General features: G+C 36.0%; 2 protein-coding genes across 9 annotated transcripts in view; both read right to left on the bottom strand.

Moving 5' to 3' along the window:
• Positions 1 to 23: 23 nt before the first annotated feature.
• On the bottom strand, positions 24 to 10,610 carry LOC139138193 (peroxisomal leader peptide-processing protease-like). The gene is made up of 9 exons (XM_070706464.1): positions 9,755 to 10,610; positions 7,316 to 7,549; positions 6,408 to 6,595; positions 5,070 to 5,225; positions 3,911 to 4,069; positions 2,128 to 2,249; positions 1,718 to 1,809; positions 1,014 to 1,108; positions 24 to 617 (listed from the first exon to the last, which is right to left on the bottom strand). The coding sequence occupies exons 1-9, from the start codon at positions 10,438 to 10,440 to the stop codon at positions 505 to 507; spliced, it is 1,845 nt and encodes a 614-aa protein (XP_070562565.1). The 5' UTR covers positions 10,441 to 10,610; the 3' UTR covers positions 24 to 504.
• A 1,541-nt stretch (positions 10,611 to 12,151) lies between these two features.
• The window catches only part of LOC139138192 (spermatogenesis-associated protein 1-like), a 36,204-nt gene continuing 27,719 nt past the window's right edge, over positions 12,152 to 20,636 (bottom strand). For 7 of the 8 annotated variants that reach the window (XM_070706456.1, XM_070706458.1, XM_070706457.1 and 4 more), the window contains 6 exons: positions 19,651 to 20,080; positions 19,186 to 19,282; positions 18,564 to 18,689; positions 17,214 to 17,386; positions 16,796 to 16,894; positions 12,152 to 15,079 (listed from right to left, as the gene is read on the bottom strand). In XM_070706456.1, the coding sequence (XP_070562557.1) occupies positions 14,888 to 15,079; positions 16,796 to 16,894; positions 17,214 to 17,386; positions 18,564 to 18,689; positions 19,186 to 19,282; positions 19,651 to 20,080 (1,117 nt within the window). In that variant the 3' untranslated portion in view covers positions 12,152 to 14,887. Of the gene's footprint in view, positions 15,080 to 16,252; positions 16,306 to 16,795; positions 16,895 to 17,213; positions 17,387 to 18,563; positions 18,690 to 19,185; positions 19,283 to 19,650; positions 20,081 to 20,636 lie in introns of all 8 variants that reach the window. The other variant, XR_011553550.1, reaches the window with a different exon arrangement.

Genomic DNA, 20,636 nt, shown 5'->3' with positions numbered 1-20,636 from the left:
AATTCACATGTGACACAAAACCTCCACTCATAATTCAATTTTTATTGTGTAAAAAATATGTGACACTGAATACAATTTACAAGATCACTTTATTAATAAGTTTTCAATACTCTGAGAGAATAACCAGTAGACTATATGAAAATATATATCCAAATCCATCAGATAATTTAATCTGGTCATGAACTCAATATTGAAATAATTCACTCTGGTAATCACTGTAACAAATCTCTAAGTATCTGTAAGCTTGAAAACTTTCCGATCCTGAAGGAAACAATACGTCATGCAGGCTTCAAGAACCTGCATTAGATATGTACAAATTAACAGACTGACTGACTTTGAAACAAGTATTTCATATTCAGGGATAATGAGAAACACATTGACAGTTGGTCACTAGAACATCTCTGGGAAGATTGAAGGGAGAAAAGCTGGTAATGGCATAGTTTTTATTTGTCCACTTTACTCCTTAGGCGAAAATTTTACATACTTTCCAAATATGAAAAAAGGTCAAAGTTTAGATTTTGGACTTTCTAGGGCATCTTGAAAAATATCGTCTTGAAGTTTCCAGATCTTTTGATGACTTTCATCACAAGCATTTAAATCTTGCAGGCATCCAACATCTGAAACAAAAGACAATTGGTAAAATTTCTTATTGATTGTATCAAGTCTGAAATCATGGCTGACATTTCAGTCATGCAGTTTGGATTTCTTAACTTTGAAATTCATGGAGATGATACTAGTAATATCACAGAGTAGATGATGTAGACTGCAACTTCTACTCAAACAGTTCTCTGGTTTATGTAGCCCGATGGAAAAGCAGATCATATCTTTCCAGCTTGTTTTGGAGATCATATCTTTTTTCCCAGTTGGGTACCAACTAATCTACATCAGCCAATTTTAGAGTAATACAGGCACTTTCCGAACACAACAATAGAGATATGTTGAGCCAGATGATATCATTTCATTTCAATGAAGTTGTTTCTTCTTAATACAACTTTGGCAGAAAACAGTCTCACCTGACGTATTCATGAAATCTTGCAAGGATTTGTACACCGCTGTGATGGGAACACTGAAGTTGACATGAGGAAATGACGCACCACTGTCAGTATCTCTGAATGATGAAAAACAGGGAGCAATGATTGATAAGAGTTGGATATTGGGTTTGCCATGGAGGGAGTCTCCTCCAAATCAAAGAAAGTAATCAAGAAAATGGGAAACTATATTCCACAGTGCCCCCTCCCCTCCAACAGAAATAAATAATTATGAGAAAGTCAAGGTGGAGGAGTTGTAAGGATTATTCAATTCAATAATTCAATGAATAGTGAAAATTTCTCCAAATCCATTCGACATGTTGGAATAAGCACACACACACACACACACCGTGTGGTTAGTGCAAGCCTTGAGGCACATTCAGCATAGGTGAAAGTTTGCAATAAAGATTACCAAAATTGAATGATTAAGACATTGTCATATTAGAGACTGAAATAGAAAAAGGGGATAGTTGGTGTGTAAATTGAATTACTGTCCTGTCTCACAATCTTCCTTTATAGTCATGGATAAAAAAATCATAGTTATGAAGTTGTTCCTAGACAAAGACTTTGAGTAAATTTTATATCAAACATGCTTTTATGAATATTTTTGAACATGCATGTCATTGTGTAAATACATACATACATATAGCTGCAGACAATTTAAAGACTCTTTACATATTTTTACTTACTTTGAATTGCTGGCAACTATTCCAAGTAGATCACCTGACTCAGGACATAATAACGGCCCACCACTTGCCCCTGAGTGCACAGCACAGGTAGACTATGGAACGTGGACAGAATATTCTTATTAGTTGCAATGCCCACATGTCTACTCTGTTTTGTTAATAAACATCTGATATTTACAAATCAAAGAATCGTTACATATATCACCTTACCACTGACAAAAACTATCAAGATGTTACATAATCAGAAAAAAGAAGTATATTTTTTCCCAAGCAGGTGAGCCAGCATCTCTCTCCATTCTAAATGTCTTTTAATGAAGAGTTGCCAGCACAGTTGTCCTTATAACAAAGTTTATGAAATCTAAAGTCGACATTACTACAGAATTTTTCACGACAGGAAATGTTAGATGGCGCACCTGGATCAATGCTGGTTTTTCATCCACTGTGACTAGATTTGATAAGACACCATACGTCACCGAAGGAAACATGGATGCATCCCTGGGAAACAAGGCATGACCAATGATACACACATCACTGCCTATTGGTATGAACAATGAGACACAAAATGTAACTGTTAATGGTGGCTGACAATTTGATATAAATATATCAGGGTTGTCCATGGAGGTTCAAAATTTCTATTTCTGTCTTTTATGAGAAGTTCAGACAAATACACAGAAAATGTACCTTGAACTAATTGGACCTAAATACATGTATGCTTAGCTTTGACAGGAATGTAGCATTTGTTTGGAAGTTTGGAAGTGATCTGCATTACTCTGTGCGAGTATTATGTGTTTAGAGTACACAATCACCATGTTATTTAGAGGTAATGAAAATATAGATGGGCCCTACAAGCTTCAAACAAGGTGATGGTGTGATATTTCACATGGTGTAAACTGTAAATATACAAGCCAGGCTTCTGAAGATCTAATTTTATGTATTGGTTCAAAATCAATTGTGTCACCATTAAAATGGTTAATTGAAATTATATTACCATGGTCCTGTCTGTCGCATTTTAATTGGTCAAACTGAACCACATGACTGCCCACAAATACACTTTCATGGTTGTTTACAGGCCCGTTAATATGAATAATATCGTAAACATCGTAACTTTAACGTAAATTGTGATTTGTACAAAGATCATAATCAATCATAGAATAAAATGGAGCACTTGTAAGCTGAGTTGAGACATGTTTTTAAAATCTCCGGATTTACAAACATTTTACAGCATGCACACTACTCACTGACAAGTTTTGGGGCCCCATTGTCGTTTGCATGAAAAATTTTCGTAAATTTTGATGGTTTTCTTGGGTTCATTGGTAATATAATGGAAATAACAGACTCCGCGCTGACCATTAACATTTATTTATGGGCGCGGGGTCGCGGAAACCCTCGCCTCTTAATTTTTTGGCTTTCCTCTCGCCCTTGCCCATAAATAGACGTTAATGGTCAGCGTGTCGTCCTTTTTTTCTGTATTAACAGCATTGGGATGAGCCAAATAAAATTCAGTAATAATAGTATATGAGGTATTTTTATTGACATGCTGTTTAACTACTAAATGTGTCACTCCAATTCATGACAACAAATGGGAAAACTGTAGGTAAATATGTAACTGAATAACAGACCAAAACCTTATACAATATAAAGAAAAGTTAACTTATTGTATTGATCATCAACCATCTACGTCTCTCAGATGCCTACTATGGTTCTTTCTAAGCTGAAACTTAGTCTAAAAATCACCATTTTAGTTTTTGGTCATTGTAGTGTACAACAGTTGAAAAATTCATGGGCATTCACAGATAATTTGAAGTAAAATTATGTTAACTAGTTGCAGTGCTGTTGAAATATTTCATTTTTTTTTCAAACCTGTCAACAGAATACCAAAAGCTCCCTAATCCTATGAGAATTTTTGTATCGCACATGTTGATAAATTTGAAGCATTATCAATAGTGTTTTTTATTCAATTTGGAGGATGTAAAAGCAAATTATTTCATATTGTACTAAAGTGTGCTCCTTGCCAGATAGTCTGTTGTTACAGGACACAGCAGAAATTTTGTTGGACTTTGTTCAACTTTTAAGAGACACACTATCACACTACACGGTAAACACTGGATGGTGTTACAATGTCATCTAATATTACCTGTGTGCTACAATAAATTGGAAAGTACAATAAAAAAAGTGAGGACAACAGTGTAAAATTACCTTGGACGTAGTCCGTAGACACCAATAAGTCTGGTAAACACAAATTTTGCGATGTCATTATCTGCAACACTGCTAAGTCTATGGCAGAGGATGCTTGAGTGCAATATACAACTTTTGCCATTGTCCAGTATCTTCTGGGAAAATCTACCCGCACTTGAACTGAATAAAAAAATATCTGATGTCAAGACAGATTGCTTGCACATTAGCAATGATGTACATGTAGGCTAACCAGGAAGGTCAAAATACGAAGGTCAAATTTCTCTGTATCTGTTGGGTTACATTAAAATAAAAAACACATCTTTTTCCAAATTCTATGTATTTATTCATAAATAGTTGAAAGCATTTAAATTCCCACTGTTAATATTTTTACTTCTTTACTTTTTAAAATTTACAGCCAAACAAAATGAAATACATTTATTGATGGATGGATACAGCACTTTATACTTTTGACTAAAATACGAACATTTTGTTGCACTCGAACAGTTAAAACCTTCATGCATGTTTCTCATTTAGTTTGTCCATTTGTGAGTTCTCAGTACTATTTCAAACAGGACTCCCTTTGCAAGTTGTGGATTGGGCAGCGAATGACCTTACATTTACCAATATTTGGAATTCAAAATGGCTGTCAGTCTCTGCTTTGACTTTGTGGGATTTTATAAAGTTTCCAATTTTACACAAATACAAAACAGTGATAATTTGATTGTCTCTTTGAATTTCAATACAGGTTCAATACAAGCTGTGACTCATCAAAGAACGGTAAAATTTTCGACACTCATTCCCATATCTGTCCTGAATTGTGATATGCATGCTACTTAAATGATTTTTGTCACTATTTTTTTGGATAAAGCAATTGCACATTCTTGTTCTACTCCTCAAAGCATCTTGAAACTCCAATTGTATAGCTTGTCAACACCACATTTTATACATGTAAAATGCACTGTTATTGTTTACATTTGAATTTTAGTCCGGACCAGAATTCACATACCATTACAATCTACACATCATCCCATGTACAGGCTGAGTTGACAAGCCGAATACCACTGGTATTCAGGCTTCAGGGAGTAGAACAAGAACTTGCAATTGACGTACAAAGCAAAGATAGTGAAAAAACAAACATCAAAAGTTACAGTGACTGGTCCTTAAACAACTGTAACTCTACCTTGAGAGTTGAGGGCGCCCTTCACAACATGTCTGCATGTGAGCACCACTGCACCCTGTGTATCCATGATGATACCGGAACCCCAAGCTGTTCCTGCTTGCACTAGAACCACTCTTTTCATCAACTTGGCTATTCCTTGGCCATATGTTATGGATTCTGGTTAGTTCCAAAAAAAACCCATTAAAACAAAATGTAAATGTACAGGATGAAGAAATAGTAAAACGCTTTGTCATATTGTGATGAACATGCAAGCGTACAACAGTTACACACTTATCCATACCAGGTAGGTGAATCAAAGACTTAATATACCAATCTCCATGCAGAGATTGAAGCACGGTGAGGCAGCAGTGCGGCGTAGATAATTCTAACAAAGATAGAGGGTCTCTGAGTCGTTGACCACGTGCCCCCACCAATCTCTGCTGCAGGCAAATTTAAATATTCAAAACTGGAATTTCTTTCAGTTCTGCGCATGCCAAACTGGCTCAATAAACATGGCTGACATTTCAGATTTTGATAGGACTTTGCAGCTAGAGATCCCACTTCCCGTACATTGGTAAAAATAATACATATACACTAGTAAAAATGATACATAATATTCTATAACTTTGACAATAGTGTCTGCAAAGCTGACGGCCATTGGGGCATATTATTTTGAAGCATCGATTCTAATCCATGTAACCTAGAGCAAGGTCTATGTTTTGTAAGTGTTCATGGAATCGAGGATCGATATTGAAACTAGTGTACTATTCATTTATCTAATTTTTTTTGGTTCAAAGTGTTATATACATAAAAGACAAAAAATTGTATATTAATGGAAAACGTGCATTACCCAAAAACTGGGTGAAACCCTTTGCCTGTGGCAGAGATTAGTGTGGCTACTACTGAGACTCTCTAGCTAGATTATAATTATCCATGCTGCGCACAATCTCTGTACAGAGATTCTTAATATGCCCCATATGGTAATAGTTAATACGGTAATATGTGTCCCTCCAAACTGAAAAAACTTTCACTAAACTTTGTTGAAGGAAACTTTCAAGCATTCTGTTTCGTATTCAAGAATAAATATTGGAGAAAAGTACATATTTTAGCACAACAGAAACAAATGACTAAAAATTTACCAATATTTACAATTATTGAAATATGGTGCATATTTCCAGCACAGAGAGATGCTACACACAGATCCTGATGGTTGATGTCGAGCACTGTAAGGTGTAAAATATAGGTGAGCACCTGGATGTCAATTTAACCAATATCTGTTCACGTTACCACTGAGCAAAGTCAAACACAGAAAGTAAACAACTAGCTGTCAGCAGTTGATAGGCAATATTCCAGACTTACCTGTGTTCTCCTTAGCATTTTGGTCAAGTTCACTGCTATATCCAATGGCAGGTGTGATATTAACATTGGAATCAAAGCTGATTTGTGATAAGGAGTTCAGTATTTCAGATATGCTTGATGCTAAAGTCAGACCGATCCATTCATTGGACTTCCAACACAATGGTGCAACAATCAAACCAATGAGATGTCTAAACATTATAGGAAAAACATAGAAAATTGATAATCAAAATCACACATCTTCATATTTTCTCTTCCATACATGCTCCGGAATTTTTATGCAAGAATATTTGAAGATTTCCTTTCCATGAAAATACATTATATGATATTATACATGTAGCTTTATCAATACTAGTGAATTTTGTAGGATCATCCCCAGATTATTACTGATAATGTATCTGATTATCGATATTGTGGCCCAAGATGTTTTCTACATCTACAAATTCACTGGAATTGCAAAAACTATAAATAATAGCAATAATGTACCCCTCCTGGCCCATAATGGAGTCTAGCAAACTTTTCACTCCTTAATATACCCAGCTTCGCATCGTACATTATATCATGCAAAGTTTGCTTTCGTCTATTTGTCCGGGAGGGGGTACATTATTGTTTAATTATACTATATCAATATTATATTATATTTTATTATCTTTTACTTTGATTTTAAGTTATTTTAATATATTTAATTCAAAATAATTTGAGGACTAGTTCATTACCAAGGTAAAAATAATTCTCAGCATATATCAGGAAAGAATATGAAAATTTACCACCAATCTGTTCACAAATCTAAAAATTCAAACCTCATTGATTACAAATCCTGTTGAAGATACTCAATTATATTAGAAGCAATATCTTCAGTAATTTTCCCATTAACCATGGTGAATTGCTGTGAATAATTCATTTTTCCCAACCTGCTCTTTGAGGAGATGTCAACTGAGTAGACGGCGCCTCCTTCAGTTCCAGGGAGACACCTTGCATCCGTCATTATGAGGGCGCTATCTTCACCAGCTACATTGGTAACAATCCCTTTGCTCATGCTGTTGAAAAACACCAATGGGCAGACACTAGCAAATGGGGTTGCTATGGTGACAACAGGATTTCCACGCTGAACATGAGAACTTGGTATGGTAGTAATAATGTCAGTCCTGATGGATAAAAAAACTGAACGTCACAAATTGAAAGTTGCCATTGGTGACCATGTAAGAGAATTGCCAATTTGAAAGGGATATCAGCCGAAATTTTCTTATAATTTTATAATTTTAATTTTATAAAACATATACTGTTTTCTGTTCTTTCCCTAGACCTGTTTCTCAACGTATTGTTTTTAAGATTCTTATCTTCACCTATAAATGTATCCATTCGCTTGGTCCAAGTTATCTTTCTAGCATGGTTAATTTGTACGTCCCAATCCGCAATCTGAGGTTCACTGACCAATTTAACAAAGCTGGTCGCGTACAAAGAAATATGGGGACCGTGCCTTCAGTATTGCCGTCCCCTTTTTATGGAATAAACTTCCGATTGATGTCCGTCACTCCCAAAGGCTGCCAAGTTTTAAATCAAGTCTTAAAACACTTCTTGTTAGTTCTGCTTTTAACTGAACTAATCCATTGTATTGATGTTTTTGTTTTGTTTTTACATCCTGTTACCTTGTATAATGTTGATTGTATTTTACCCAGTGTCTCTGATCACCTTTTGTGTGGATTTAGTCGCTTTATAAATGAATAAATTATATTATAATCATTATTATAAGGCCTCCTATCACACCCCCGCTGATTGCCATCAACAAAACCAGCGACATGTGGTCCCAATTTGGACGACGCACGAAAAACTACTCTTCTAACTACTTTTGGCCCAAATCGAATCCATTCCAATCTATGCCTATCTGAATAACTCAACCGCTCACAGGCGGCATAACAATTTGCTCATGTGATGAAAAAACCGTTAGTTGCCAGCGATTTACAGTCAAGGGCCAAGTGGCTCACCATTAGATATGTTCATGTAAGATATGGCCGGCCATGCAGGGCTATTCTTTTCCCTTATGTGCATTGAAAAACAAAGCCTTGTTTATACAGTGCATTGTGTAGGATGTCTAATGTTGTTGTTGACAAATGAATGCTAATCCAGACTTAACTTCAATTATCAACATTATAACATATGAGACATTAATAAACATATACACTGAAGAGTTGATAACTGGACATTTCTACATTATTTTGAGAGTGAAAAGAGAAACTGTACTATACAAACAGAACAAAGAGTACATCAAAACTCATAACTATTGAGCTTAGTGATGCACTATTCCCATCAATGAATTTCTGAACTGTTTTTGTATTGAATTTACAGCCTGGTAACTTGAAGCCTGGTAACTTGAAGCCTTGTCCTTTTTTACAATTCTTGTTTAATGTAATATGACATGTTTTATACCCCTACAAAATCTCCAATTATTGAATTTCTTGGCCAGTCATAAACTAGCAATTTAAGATATAATGCACCTTGGGGACAGATATTCATGCTCTTGCTTTACTATTTTAGTCCAACACTTTTGAGGGCTCATTTTGAAGCTCCAGGAGTAAATAAAGTTTTCACCAGCTTATTTCTGTGAAAATTTCAATTTCGATTTTCCCCATAGAGTTAACACAGGAATGGTAGCTATTTGAATTTCAAATATTGGTAAATGTTTTGGTAATTTGTTTCTCTGGTACGACAATTCGCATGGTGACCACTCATTTTTATTCTTGATTTTGAAAGAAAATGGTTGAAAGTTTGCTTGAGGAGAGTTTGAGCAAAAGTTTAAGTCTTTCACTTTTGAGGCAATGTACTACCTTATAATCATCAAGGATACTGTCGCCATGATCAGGTAGGATAATATGATGGTGACAGTATCCCAGATAAAAGCATTCTAATTCACATTTGCAGAGATGAAGTTATTTGAAATGTATGAACTTATCCTGAGACATATCCAGTCTGGATGCCTTAGATATGACTCAAGGAGATATTAAGCTGTAGACAGTCACAGTATACTAAAAAAATACCACATTATCACAAATTTCCCCCAGCAGCAGCCTCACCTGATTATGTGTGTAACGTTTGATTTTGTAACTTGCTCTACCACACTTCCCGAAGTGTGTTGTTATGCAGTAAAGTTATTATTATATTATTATTATTATCATATTAAGGCACGATAAATGCGGCTTGAAGTTGACAGATAGGTGAACCAGATGGCACAAAACCTTCAAAGTTTTATCAGCTACTATATGCAATAGATGTAGGGAGGTGAAAGTAGATAGCTCGCAGCAAATACTACAATCAAAACGTTGGTTTCTGGGTACTGCTATATTATTTGCCCGTACCTGGCATGTAGTTTCTCCCAGTCATTTATCTTCAACAAGGCAAACCAGGACAGTAGCATCTGTGGATTCCGCGTAACATCGGATTTCGACAGTACTGGGTGTATTGCTTGCTCATCATAGTTGAGATAGTGCTGCTTCGCTTCATCCGTTACCATGCCAACGGATGACACGTTACTTTCGAGATCGTCAAAACGCCAACCATCGGATTTCGGCAGCAAAGTGTCCACGATGTTTTTGAAATTCGGGCAACTCCACGCCATCTGTGGTTCAGCGGTGAATACACGTAACTCACGACGTTCGTTACGATAATTCTCTGTTTTGTTCGTGTGTAACAGAACTTTCAAAGTGTAATGAACTTCTTGGCTTCTTCCGGCAAAGCGAACAAAGTCCACATTTTCTCGCCGCTCTACCTTGCATGTTGATTTAGTGAAGTAAGCTGAAAGAAGTGACCCATGCGTAAGAACCAATCCTTCGGTTGAATCGATCAAAACGCCGCTGCAGCTCAACTTTTCAGGCCTTGCAGAAGTCGCTCGCTTCGCATTTTTCGATAAAATGACACTTTTGTCACGGCCAAGTCCACTATCAAAGTTTTGATTCCTTCTCACACAAGTACTGGTGCTGGAACGTTGATGGCTGTGAAGAGTGAGTTCGGCGAGGCAGTTTGTTGAAAACGTCGACTCCGACATTGTTAAACAAATGAAGATATAGTGAGTGGCACACACAAATAAAAAGAATCACTGAAACTTCATGGATTTCATTTCCTCAGGCCAAGTCTAGGGAGCGCCAGGTGTATATTCTTCGGAGCTCACCATTTCACAGCCTGTTGACCGCACATCTCTGAAAAGCCAAAGGTCATAGACGGCGCCCTCTGCAGGGCAACTGTGATCTTTGACTGAACACTGGGATTTGTGAGCACAGGCGTGATGTTTACTGGGTAGTTTGTATATATGTAGTTTATGCTACGTTCCGACGTTCTCTTCCGTAGCCTAATCACCAAGGTAAGAAACAGAATTATCCGGTGATTAGGCTATGGAAGAGAATGTCGGAACGTAGCATAAACTACACTTATACAAACTACCCAGTAAACATCACGCCTGTGCTTGTGAGAGAGGGTGTTCTACTTTAATTGGTAATTTAAAAACCTTCACCACTTGGCATACTATTACCCTAGTGAACAGAAAGAACCAAATTTCTGTGGAAAATATGTCTTAATTATAATACCGACAGTTTGATGGCAGGACATAACATACCCAGCAATACTGGCCAGGAGCTAAAGTGGAGCCATCTGAGCAACAAAACCCAACACTGGTGGCGCTCAATAATCGATGTGTCTTGAACTTAGGTTGAAGTTGTGTCTTTTTGTATTTTCCACACTCAATGGCTGCTTTTTTTTCTGACCAATCCTTTGAACTAACCTATTTTCAAATTATGTAGGCACTTCCTTCCATGCTGTGGTAGAAAGCCTATAGTGAACATATTGTCATCATCTTGTTTAGTTATGGCAAACTTTAATATCACTTGATGTAAAACAGTCACAGTTTTGGTATTTTTGGTTGTTGGATCTTCTTAGCTAAAAGTGGAAATAAAGCAATATGTCATTGCATCATTTTTGTAGAAGGTTTGGCAAGAGAAACATTTTCATAGTATTAAAACTAAACTTCAATTTGACTTGTGATACAAACTCAGCCATTGAGTGTGGAAAATATCAATCTTCAACTTTCTTATATTCATTTAAAACTGTCATGACATTAATGTGCTTTCCACTTAATCTGCAATTTTGTTCTGTTTTTGCAAGGCTTTAATGCAAGATGTAAAAGTGGAATGAAACAGTCATGGTAGTAATATAAAAAGAATCATATTGTGTGCCAAAGACAAGAAGCAAAGTCCATTAACACTGTGGATTTCACCTTTTGGTGAACTTGGCATCTTGAAAAAAAACATGACTCAACAGGGTGCATTATTGATATTTTGAATAAAGTAAATGTTGTATGTTTCAACAGGCTAATCTGTACAATAACTCACTACCATGTTCACTAAATAATGCCACAAGGTTTACTTGACTTGGGGGATGTAAGGTTGTTTGGAAGCATACTTTATAGTTTATAAAGTTATTCAAGGATTGAATTTGTCATGAAATGCAAAGAGTTTTCACATCCACAGAACACTGGGCACAAAGATCTTTATAAAAACAGGTTTTCTAAGAGCCTCCCTAGGCGTAGCAAGCAATATGACACCCTAGGACTATGGTAATTCTTCGGTCTTGTCAATTGGCCGTCTCAAGTACAATTGACCGGGTCAACCTCTTTGTTCGGTATTCAGTTCAGGTAAATATTTTTGTGGGCTTAAATAATTGGGAAACAAGTGACAGGTGCATCAACAAAACAACTTCACTCAAAATTATAGAGTTTTTCGTGTTTATTAGATTAAAAGCATACCTCATTATTTTCTCTCAGAGCCGTACAGATATAAACAAGACCTGTAATATGAGTAAAACATTTTGTGTAAAATTATACTCCCTCCATGATGCTTCCTTGCTTCCCATCTCTGTACACAAAATTAGTTGTCTCAGGAAATAACAAATGAAAATCCTCATGAAGAAATTATCTTGTCTCTCCACAAAACTATTTCTTGTATAGAAATGATTTTTATACCAGGCAAAAATGATGCAATTATGTGTTCCTGCATTTCAGTCATCTGAAAATAGAGACTTCTCAACATCAGTAATTCTCCACTCCGACTTTTGTAAAAATTTTATACTTTTATGTTATCATATGCAGTACACTGTTGTACAAAGCGTCGGCAATGAGGAGCCATGCAAAAAATAGGTCGGATATTCCTTCTGGAATTCCAAGAAGTTTTGGACGGATGCATGGTACTGCTCTGCCGTCTGCGTAGTCCCTGGTGAAAATTTCATTGCAGTTGAGTGAATACACAATGTGATAATAACTTGTGATGGCTGTCAATTTATTGGATGTCCTTCAGCTGATATCGGTAGAGTTTTGTGAAAGCAACCCTCTCTATTGCAATTAGACAATTGGATATCATTGCAATTACAAAATCCAGTGTGCTAGTTGATCTCCATGAATTATTTGCCTGTTTTTGCACATAAAGAAGTGTACATACAGGTCAAGGGTTCAAGTTTACTGAAGCTCATTGCTGAAGTTGAAGTACAGTAGTTGCATAGACGATATACAAATGTAAAAATGACACCACAGAAAGTTGATTAAACATATGTTTCGACAATGGTACACCAAACAGAGTCAACTCTGTTTTCTTTCAGGAGTAAGTTACAGTTTCCATTTTTTGAAGCAAGGTGTTTTTTAGAATAAGTTCTCTTTTTTTATTACATGCGGTATGCACTCAATGACAAATATATACATATGATAGATATATACAGTATTTTCATGTAATAGTATTCTAGCGTGCTGTGTATGTACATATTTTCTTTGGTAATTCATATAAACTTAAAAAGAACTTTAAAATTTACAGATTCTGATGTACTACGCCCTCAGTTGATCAATCATGTCTGTTATCACTGTGTATACAAGAGATGTTTCATTTAAACTTTGACATTTCAACTTTGACCCATGTCATCAAAACTGAATCACTTTCATATCTGACCTTTGATAACATTAAAAAATTTTGTGATGAAGATTGCATCACTCACTGTCTGGTTTAATACCATGACAACATGTTTAGCAACACAAAGACCCCCTTTTTTGTGAAACAACGTTGATAACATTGATGAACATTCTCTCATATGCTGCAGAAGGTTCTCAGTTCACTAATTAAACAAGTATGGTTGGTTCAATGTTGACATTCATCATCAAATGAAGTTTGGATATATTGATCTTTAGGTCATATCGTTAACCTTGACCTCTACATATGACATCATACAGAGACTCTCCCCCTCCAAATAGGGTGCTAAGGGTTAACATCAGATTTTCTATAAACATTTCAACGATATAATCAACAATATAATCAATGATAAAATGTTAACAGCAGGCATTTCTCTTGGCTGCACTTATTTCATGCAAATTTAATGGTACTATACATGGTATTGGATATTTCATAAAAAGATTCCAGTGTATGAAATGAGTTCTTTGAAATATTGAGTTGAAAACTGACCATCAATATTTGCACTGCAAAGATAAACAACGTTGTATTGTCAAAAATTCACATTTGAGATTTCGAAAAAATAACTCCTTTCCGGTTTCCAAACCAAATTTAAACCAGAATAGTAATAGCAATATAAAATACTGATTGACATATCAACATTCTCTCTCAATTACCAAGGTGAAAAGTTTGTTTGTTTGGTTCGGGTCAAGATGTACAAAATGATAGATGAAGTGATCAAATCAAACCTAACGGTATGTAGATTTGCCAGTTTTTGTGACTTTTTGTAAAATGTAAACACTAATTTTCACCAAAAAATTACATTTCTCTCTAATGAAACAATGGACTCAAGGGCAAACTAACAATGATTCACCTACAATTTATAAAACTAAAATCATGTCTCATATCTTTAATATCCTGAGTTTAGTAGTTATAAATCTGAGTAACCACACCAAATAGTAGTAGCACTTGTGATGTTTTGGCTTTACGTGAGTGTTAAAATGAAATCACAAACTGAAAAGTAACCTTCTGGTGTTTATTATTACTGCTTAGCAAGACAATTTCACACATAATTCAAAAATAACCAGTGAAATAAAATGTACATTTACAGAACAGAAATGAGTAAACCCAGTGATGCTCTATCATTCATTGATCAAACGCTGTCTGCATTGAAAAATAAACAGCTAAAACGTTTTGTGTTAAATTTAGTAAACAATACGGTACATGTACTCAACGCTAATACACACATGAAAGCATGCATCCTCTAGTAAAACATCAGGAACAAAAGATTTTCTTTACAGTTTTCAATTCCACGGGTTTGGAATTTCACCGAAAAATCCTGAAGGAAGTACTGGTCGGGGGATATTTTGAATAACGATCAAACATAATCTAAAATGTTAAAAAAATGTCCATTAGTTTGATAAGAATTTAAAAAGTGTAGGATTACTATACATGTAAATGAAATACACAAGTGCATAACGGAGTGAAAATGAAAGATACACAATCAAACTAAGTGAGTCATTGTATTCGAGGAGAGAGTCCACCATGTCGTCTTGTCGGTAATGGACTGCGAGGTGACATGTACGACATGCTCTCTTCTGACTCTTGTAAAGCCTGCAGTTGTTGTGACCTTGACAATGTGACGTTGATTTTCTTCTGAGTGAGTTCGGCACGTAACGCTCTCAGTTCGGTTTCTGCTTGGTTACGTAACTGTAAGGTACAAGACAAAAATATGATTAAAAAACACACATCATGAGTAGCTATCACACTTACTCTATTACATTCCTTTGTTTAATCACTTCGTTGTCAAGAGCATCTCTGTATTTATGGCATGGTACCCTAAAACTTACATCTACTGTCATGCTCTGATTCAAGTCACTCTCATTCCCATGAAACCATATCACTATAAAGTTGTACCTCTAGCAATTGGCTATGGATGCAATAGGAGATACTCAATTCTCATATTCTATGCCCATTATGGCACATGGCTGTAATTTCCTGGATTTTAATCACATGAAGCTAGGCCTGACCGAGTCACAAGGGGATGCTAGCTATGTAATTTCCTAAAATAAGTGACAGTTTTAGACAAGTGATATGAGTAACAAAATTAATGGGACTAAATATGACAAAAACATTTATCAATCTAAATCTTAACAAACAGAAATCATCAAATTACGATATCAAAATAAATTGGTTGATATTTAAATTTTATAACATAATTTTATAATATTTAAATTTTATAAAATGCAACGAGAATTGTATCCTCTGTCTATATCACCAACTTCGCGAGTTGCTGTTCATCACAAATTTTATTATTCTCCAAAAAGAGGTAATGTACCTGAAGGTAATGTCTGTCAAACATTTTTTTACCAAAATGAGACAGCTGTCTATCATGATACTTTTTTTTCAACCTGATAATCATGTTCATTCTTGGGGTCATATGTCAACAAAAAGGAACTTGCATCTCAAATCAGGCGCTTTAAGTAAAATTTTTTGTTTGCCATCTGAGTGCTGATATGTTTTCAGAGAAAATTAAGAAAACAAACACAATGTTATCACTATTACGAATAAAAATATTATTTTTCCAAAAGAAACCAAATAAAAATTGAGCTTATGTCAATACACTTGTGGTTTTTTGTCTGTATTTGTTTAATTCCCTGGCTGGCTGGTAGGTTTTTCAAAAATCCAAGGATGGCAAACAAAGAATTTTCTTTAAATGGCCTCACTTGATATCCACATCACATACTGCAGTGGTATCAGTTGGTGATGAATATTTGTTAATGTGTTTGATGGGTGAAAGGAGAAAGATGCACAGAACAGGCATGCAGATATACATATGGCAGCCAAAAAATTATCTGAGAAACATGAAAAAAAGTCTGGTACCAGAGTTCCTGGTCTTGAGCTTCTCTACATTTTGAAAATCGTTGAGCCAACTACTGTTGTATTATCAGCCGTTATTGAGAGATGCATTAAAACACAGGACAGCAAAGACAAAAGAAATACATGAGTTAAAGACAAGACAGTGAGACATGGCTGCCAACAGAAGTTTGAGGGTAAACATTGCAAAAAAGGGGACTCGATACTGTAGGATTTGTGTGAAGACTCTTTTGAACTCCTGGAGTAAATTTACAAACTTTTTGAAATTTCCTTAATGAAACTTTTGAGTCAGGTGAGCTCCAACGTGTACTAGCTGTGTCAAATGCATTTTGTTGTAACAAACTTCTATTGCAAAACAGTGACAGCTGTCTGATAACACGCAAGTATACAAGAAACACTTATTTACAAAGAAAACATGTTAAAAAGGGGTAATATAATATAAGCAAGTATATGAACACAGGAGAGATTGTTTGTAGGTCACGGCAAACATTTGAAGCGTGCATTAATTCAACGGGTAGAATGCTGGTCAGTTCACACTGCCATAGCTACCTTCATTTCAGTTGTGAGTTTCATTTTTGTGTTTTCAACCCGTCTTCGCAACTCCTCTAGATCATGCTGGTGCTTGGCTATTTGAACTTTCAGATTTGTCTAAAAATAAAGTAGACGGACATTGAGAAAAGTTATAAACAATTCTAGTAACAGTGAAAACACTTACTTACAAGAATAATCATTTCCCTTACATCGTCAAGCAATTAAAACAATCACAAATATAGTGTATCAATGACTTTTATATTGAAAGCATACTCATAAAGTCAGCTTGAAAGATTCACACATATTGTGGTTGTATTTTTTATTTTTGTGAAAATCAAAAATTTAAATTTTCCCCATAGAGTTAACACAGGGGTCGCACTCATCTTTCTGTGTACAGATCTATTTCATATTAGTGAGTAAACATAATGTACAATACCTTTTCTGATGGTTGATTGTATGCATTTTTCCGCCTGCCTTCTTTGCCTTCGATTTGATTGACATATTTCTTGTGCTGTAAATCTAAGGAATGCCTGAGTCTGTTCACTTCTTGTTCCAATGGCGGCGTCTTCTTCTTTTCTTCAAAGTACATCTTTTTCCATGCATCACGAGCTGTTTGATAAGAACACACCGACCAATTCTTCAAAACTTTTCTATGCCAAGTCACATAATTATGAAATATCATATCTGATTATTGAAATCTTTTTTCTTATGATATTTGAATAACTCTACATGATCATAATAATATTTTGGTGTGTCTTATTCCAGTGTGAATTGTCCACCACAATACAGCACAGACTCTGTCAAAGCCCCTGGTTTGCACAGCAGCTTCCCTAATATTCCCTAAACAGCCCAGAGTCAAAAGTGTAGGGAGACAAGTCTTGGCTGGTTTGATTGAGTCCAAACTAACATTAAGGTAGAATGCACCTTGAGGACAGAGATTCAGACTATAAAACTTTGGCCTCCAAATTGTGGTGGCTCACTTTGAAGCTCATGGAGAAAACAAAGTTTTCACTGGATTACTTCCATGAAATCAAAAATTGAATTTCTCCCCATTAAGTTAACACAGGGATGGCAGCCATTTTGAATTTCAAGCGTCAGTGAATATTGGATAATTTTTTTCTCTAGTACCAAATTTTGCTTGGTGACCCCCAGTTTCTATTCTGGACTTCAAGGGGGAACAATTCAAAATCTCCTAAAGGAAAGTTTGGGTGTAAGTTTAAGGTTTTCAATTTTGATGCACGTATTACCTTTAATTGTCAAGGGCAAGAGACAGCCATACTTCATTAGTCAGTGAAGAGCTGTGAGGGTCTCTATGTAACAATCAGGGTCCAAACACTCAAAGTCACTTAAAATTCCAGGACTTTCAAGGGCTTTTTCAGCAATTTTCAAGGACTTTATTGAGGTCCAAAATACAATTTTGCAGGTATGATTCTTACAATATATCTTTTTACAGATACGTATCATTTTAACAATATCTGACCTATCATTTTGTGATTTTCAAAAATTGTGAGTGGCTTTTCAATCTTCCAGGGCTTTCCATACAGGACTCAATTTCATTTTCAAGCACCTTTCAAAGACTTTCCAAGAGACTTAAAAACTCAACGACTTTCAAGGAGTTTAAGGAGTGTACAGACCTTTAGCAACATTGTTGATCATTTGAAATGCAGTGTATCAGACCTACAAAGGTCACATCCTTACACAGCATGTCAGTATAACCAACTTTCATTTGACAATAGAGCATAAATAACACATTCTGACATTTGTCTGATTGATTTCCATCACTCACCTCTATTTCTCTTATGTTGTGTTCTATTTTGCAGCGTCTTTGCTCTCCTGACTAAGTCTTCTCTCTCACGTTCTGTGTCTTGTCGATCTTGCCGCACTCTTTGAAGATCGTCTAATAATCTTTCCTCTGAAATTTTCAAAACATATTTCAAAATAATAAAAAATACTGCGTGTGAATGGGATTAATTTTGACGTGAAATAAACATCGTTCATTTGGACATGAAATATACTTCTCATGAATGTTGCTATCCATGAGCTCGAATGAACGTGTAACTTTACAAATACATTGGCCTAACTACACGTATAGACACTACCTGTAATTTCAATCCTATTGCAAAATGTACATATTGGTAATGATGTCTAATTCAATGTGTAACTCCACTGAAATCTTAGTTTTACAACTGCATTTGCTACACATATTGAAACTCACACAGGTAACTTCTTTTTTTGTAAATTATGAATGCATCCTTTCAGGTTTTATATCTTATATATATATGTATAGCTCTGTTAAGTTACAAGAAAGGCAGGCCTGCAAGGGTTAATAACAGAATGTTCTCTTATTGCTCAGTTATTTTCCAAAGCAACACTTTTATCATCATGATATATGTCAGATTTCCACTCACTTTCATCACGCCTTCTTTCTTTGGCAGAGTCTGTATCTAATCTGTTTTTCCTTCTGGATACTTGTTCCGGAGCCGACGGAATTGCTTTCTGTTGTTTCTACGGAAGTAAAAGCGCAAAAAATTATTCAACTGAGATGGCATTGCCATGGCAACTCGCAGTCAAAATTCGATCACAAGGTATTCACAGCAACAACTTGACACTTGTCTGATGGAGTTGCATGTCGGCAGTGGAGATTGTTGACCATTTGAAAGTTGTGGAGGACACATTATTAGTAAACAGCGTTTTTGTTAAGGGTGGTGTAAGCAGGTGAATGTTACCGGGTTTTCCATGTCATTTTACCCAGGTTCCTCTCGGTATATCAATGCATATCAAATCTGGGAACACAATGGTAAGAAGTCAAGATTTTATCTGTACAGTAGTATATTACAGAATTTCACACATTGATAATTCTGATAACTATTTACCTGAAGTAATTCTCTCTTTTTCCTTTCCTCCTCCTGCCTCTTTCTCTCCTCCTCTTCTCTGATTTGATCTTCCAATTCCCTTTGTCTGCGTTCGATCTCCTCCCGATTACGTCTCTCTCGCTCTCGCTGTTCCCTGGCTTGCTGTTCTTCTTGTAATCTTAGAAGCTGTTCCCTTTGCCTTTCCAGCTCTTCTCTCTCTCTTTCCTCTTCCTGAAGTTTCAGTCTCTCTTTTGCATCTCGTTCGGCTCTTTCCAGTCGTTCCCTCGCTTCCTGGTCTTCCCTCTCCCTCCGCCTCTGCTCTTCCTGGTATTGGCGTCTTTCTTCTTCTTGCTGCTGCCTTCTCTGTTCTCGTCTCTCTTCTTCAAGACGTCTCAGTCTTTCTTGTTCTTCCCTCCTCCTCCGTTCTTCCTCTTCTTGTTCCCTTCTTTTCCTGAATGAAACAAATACGGAATAATCGATGAAGATGTATACTGGAAATATTCAATGTCAAACAAGGGTTAATTGAAATATTAGTACTCCATTGATGGGTGCTGCAAAACTTAACACCATTGTACCTGTTGGTTAAAGTGATCAAAACGACATTGTTTAGGTTGGAATTGTGTGGTGTAGAATTGAAATATGGCATTGCATTGGGATCCTCTGGGTTGGAATCCTATGGGCAAGATATGACTGCATTTAATTAAGAGTTTAATAAAGAGTCGATTGTACGGTACAGAGTAGGCATCATGGGTAGATTCCATCGTCGGGATCCAATGAGTTGACTGTGTTGTGCAGGAACTGTTGCTTTGTGATGATCCCACATGGGTTGGATTGCGGAATTATGGTTTGGGAATCTTAGTGTTGGATGGTATGAACCCTAAACTCTGCATGTTAATTGCAGGGTTTTAAAATTGTAAGGGTGGACTGTGTGGTATTGGAAATTCCAATGGAATTCTATGTGCTCATTGTACGGTGTTCAGTTGTCATCCCTACGTTGACAGCAAAGT

Source organism: Ptychodera flava, chromosome 8 (genome assembly GCF_041260155.1).
Source record: "Ptychodera flava strain L36383 chromosome 8, AS_Pfla_20210202, whole genome shotgun sequence".
NCBI lineage: Eukaryota > Metazoa > Hemichordata > Enteropneusta > Ptychoderidae > Ptychodera > Ptychodera flava.
Note: the sequence above shows the minus strand (reverse complement) of the source record. Positions and strands in the feature narration are given on the sequence as shown.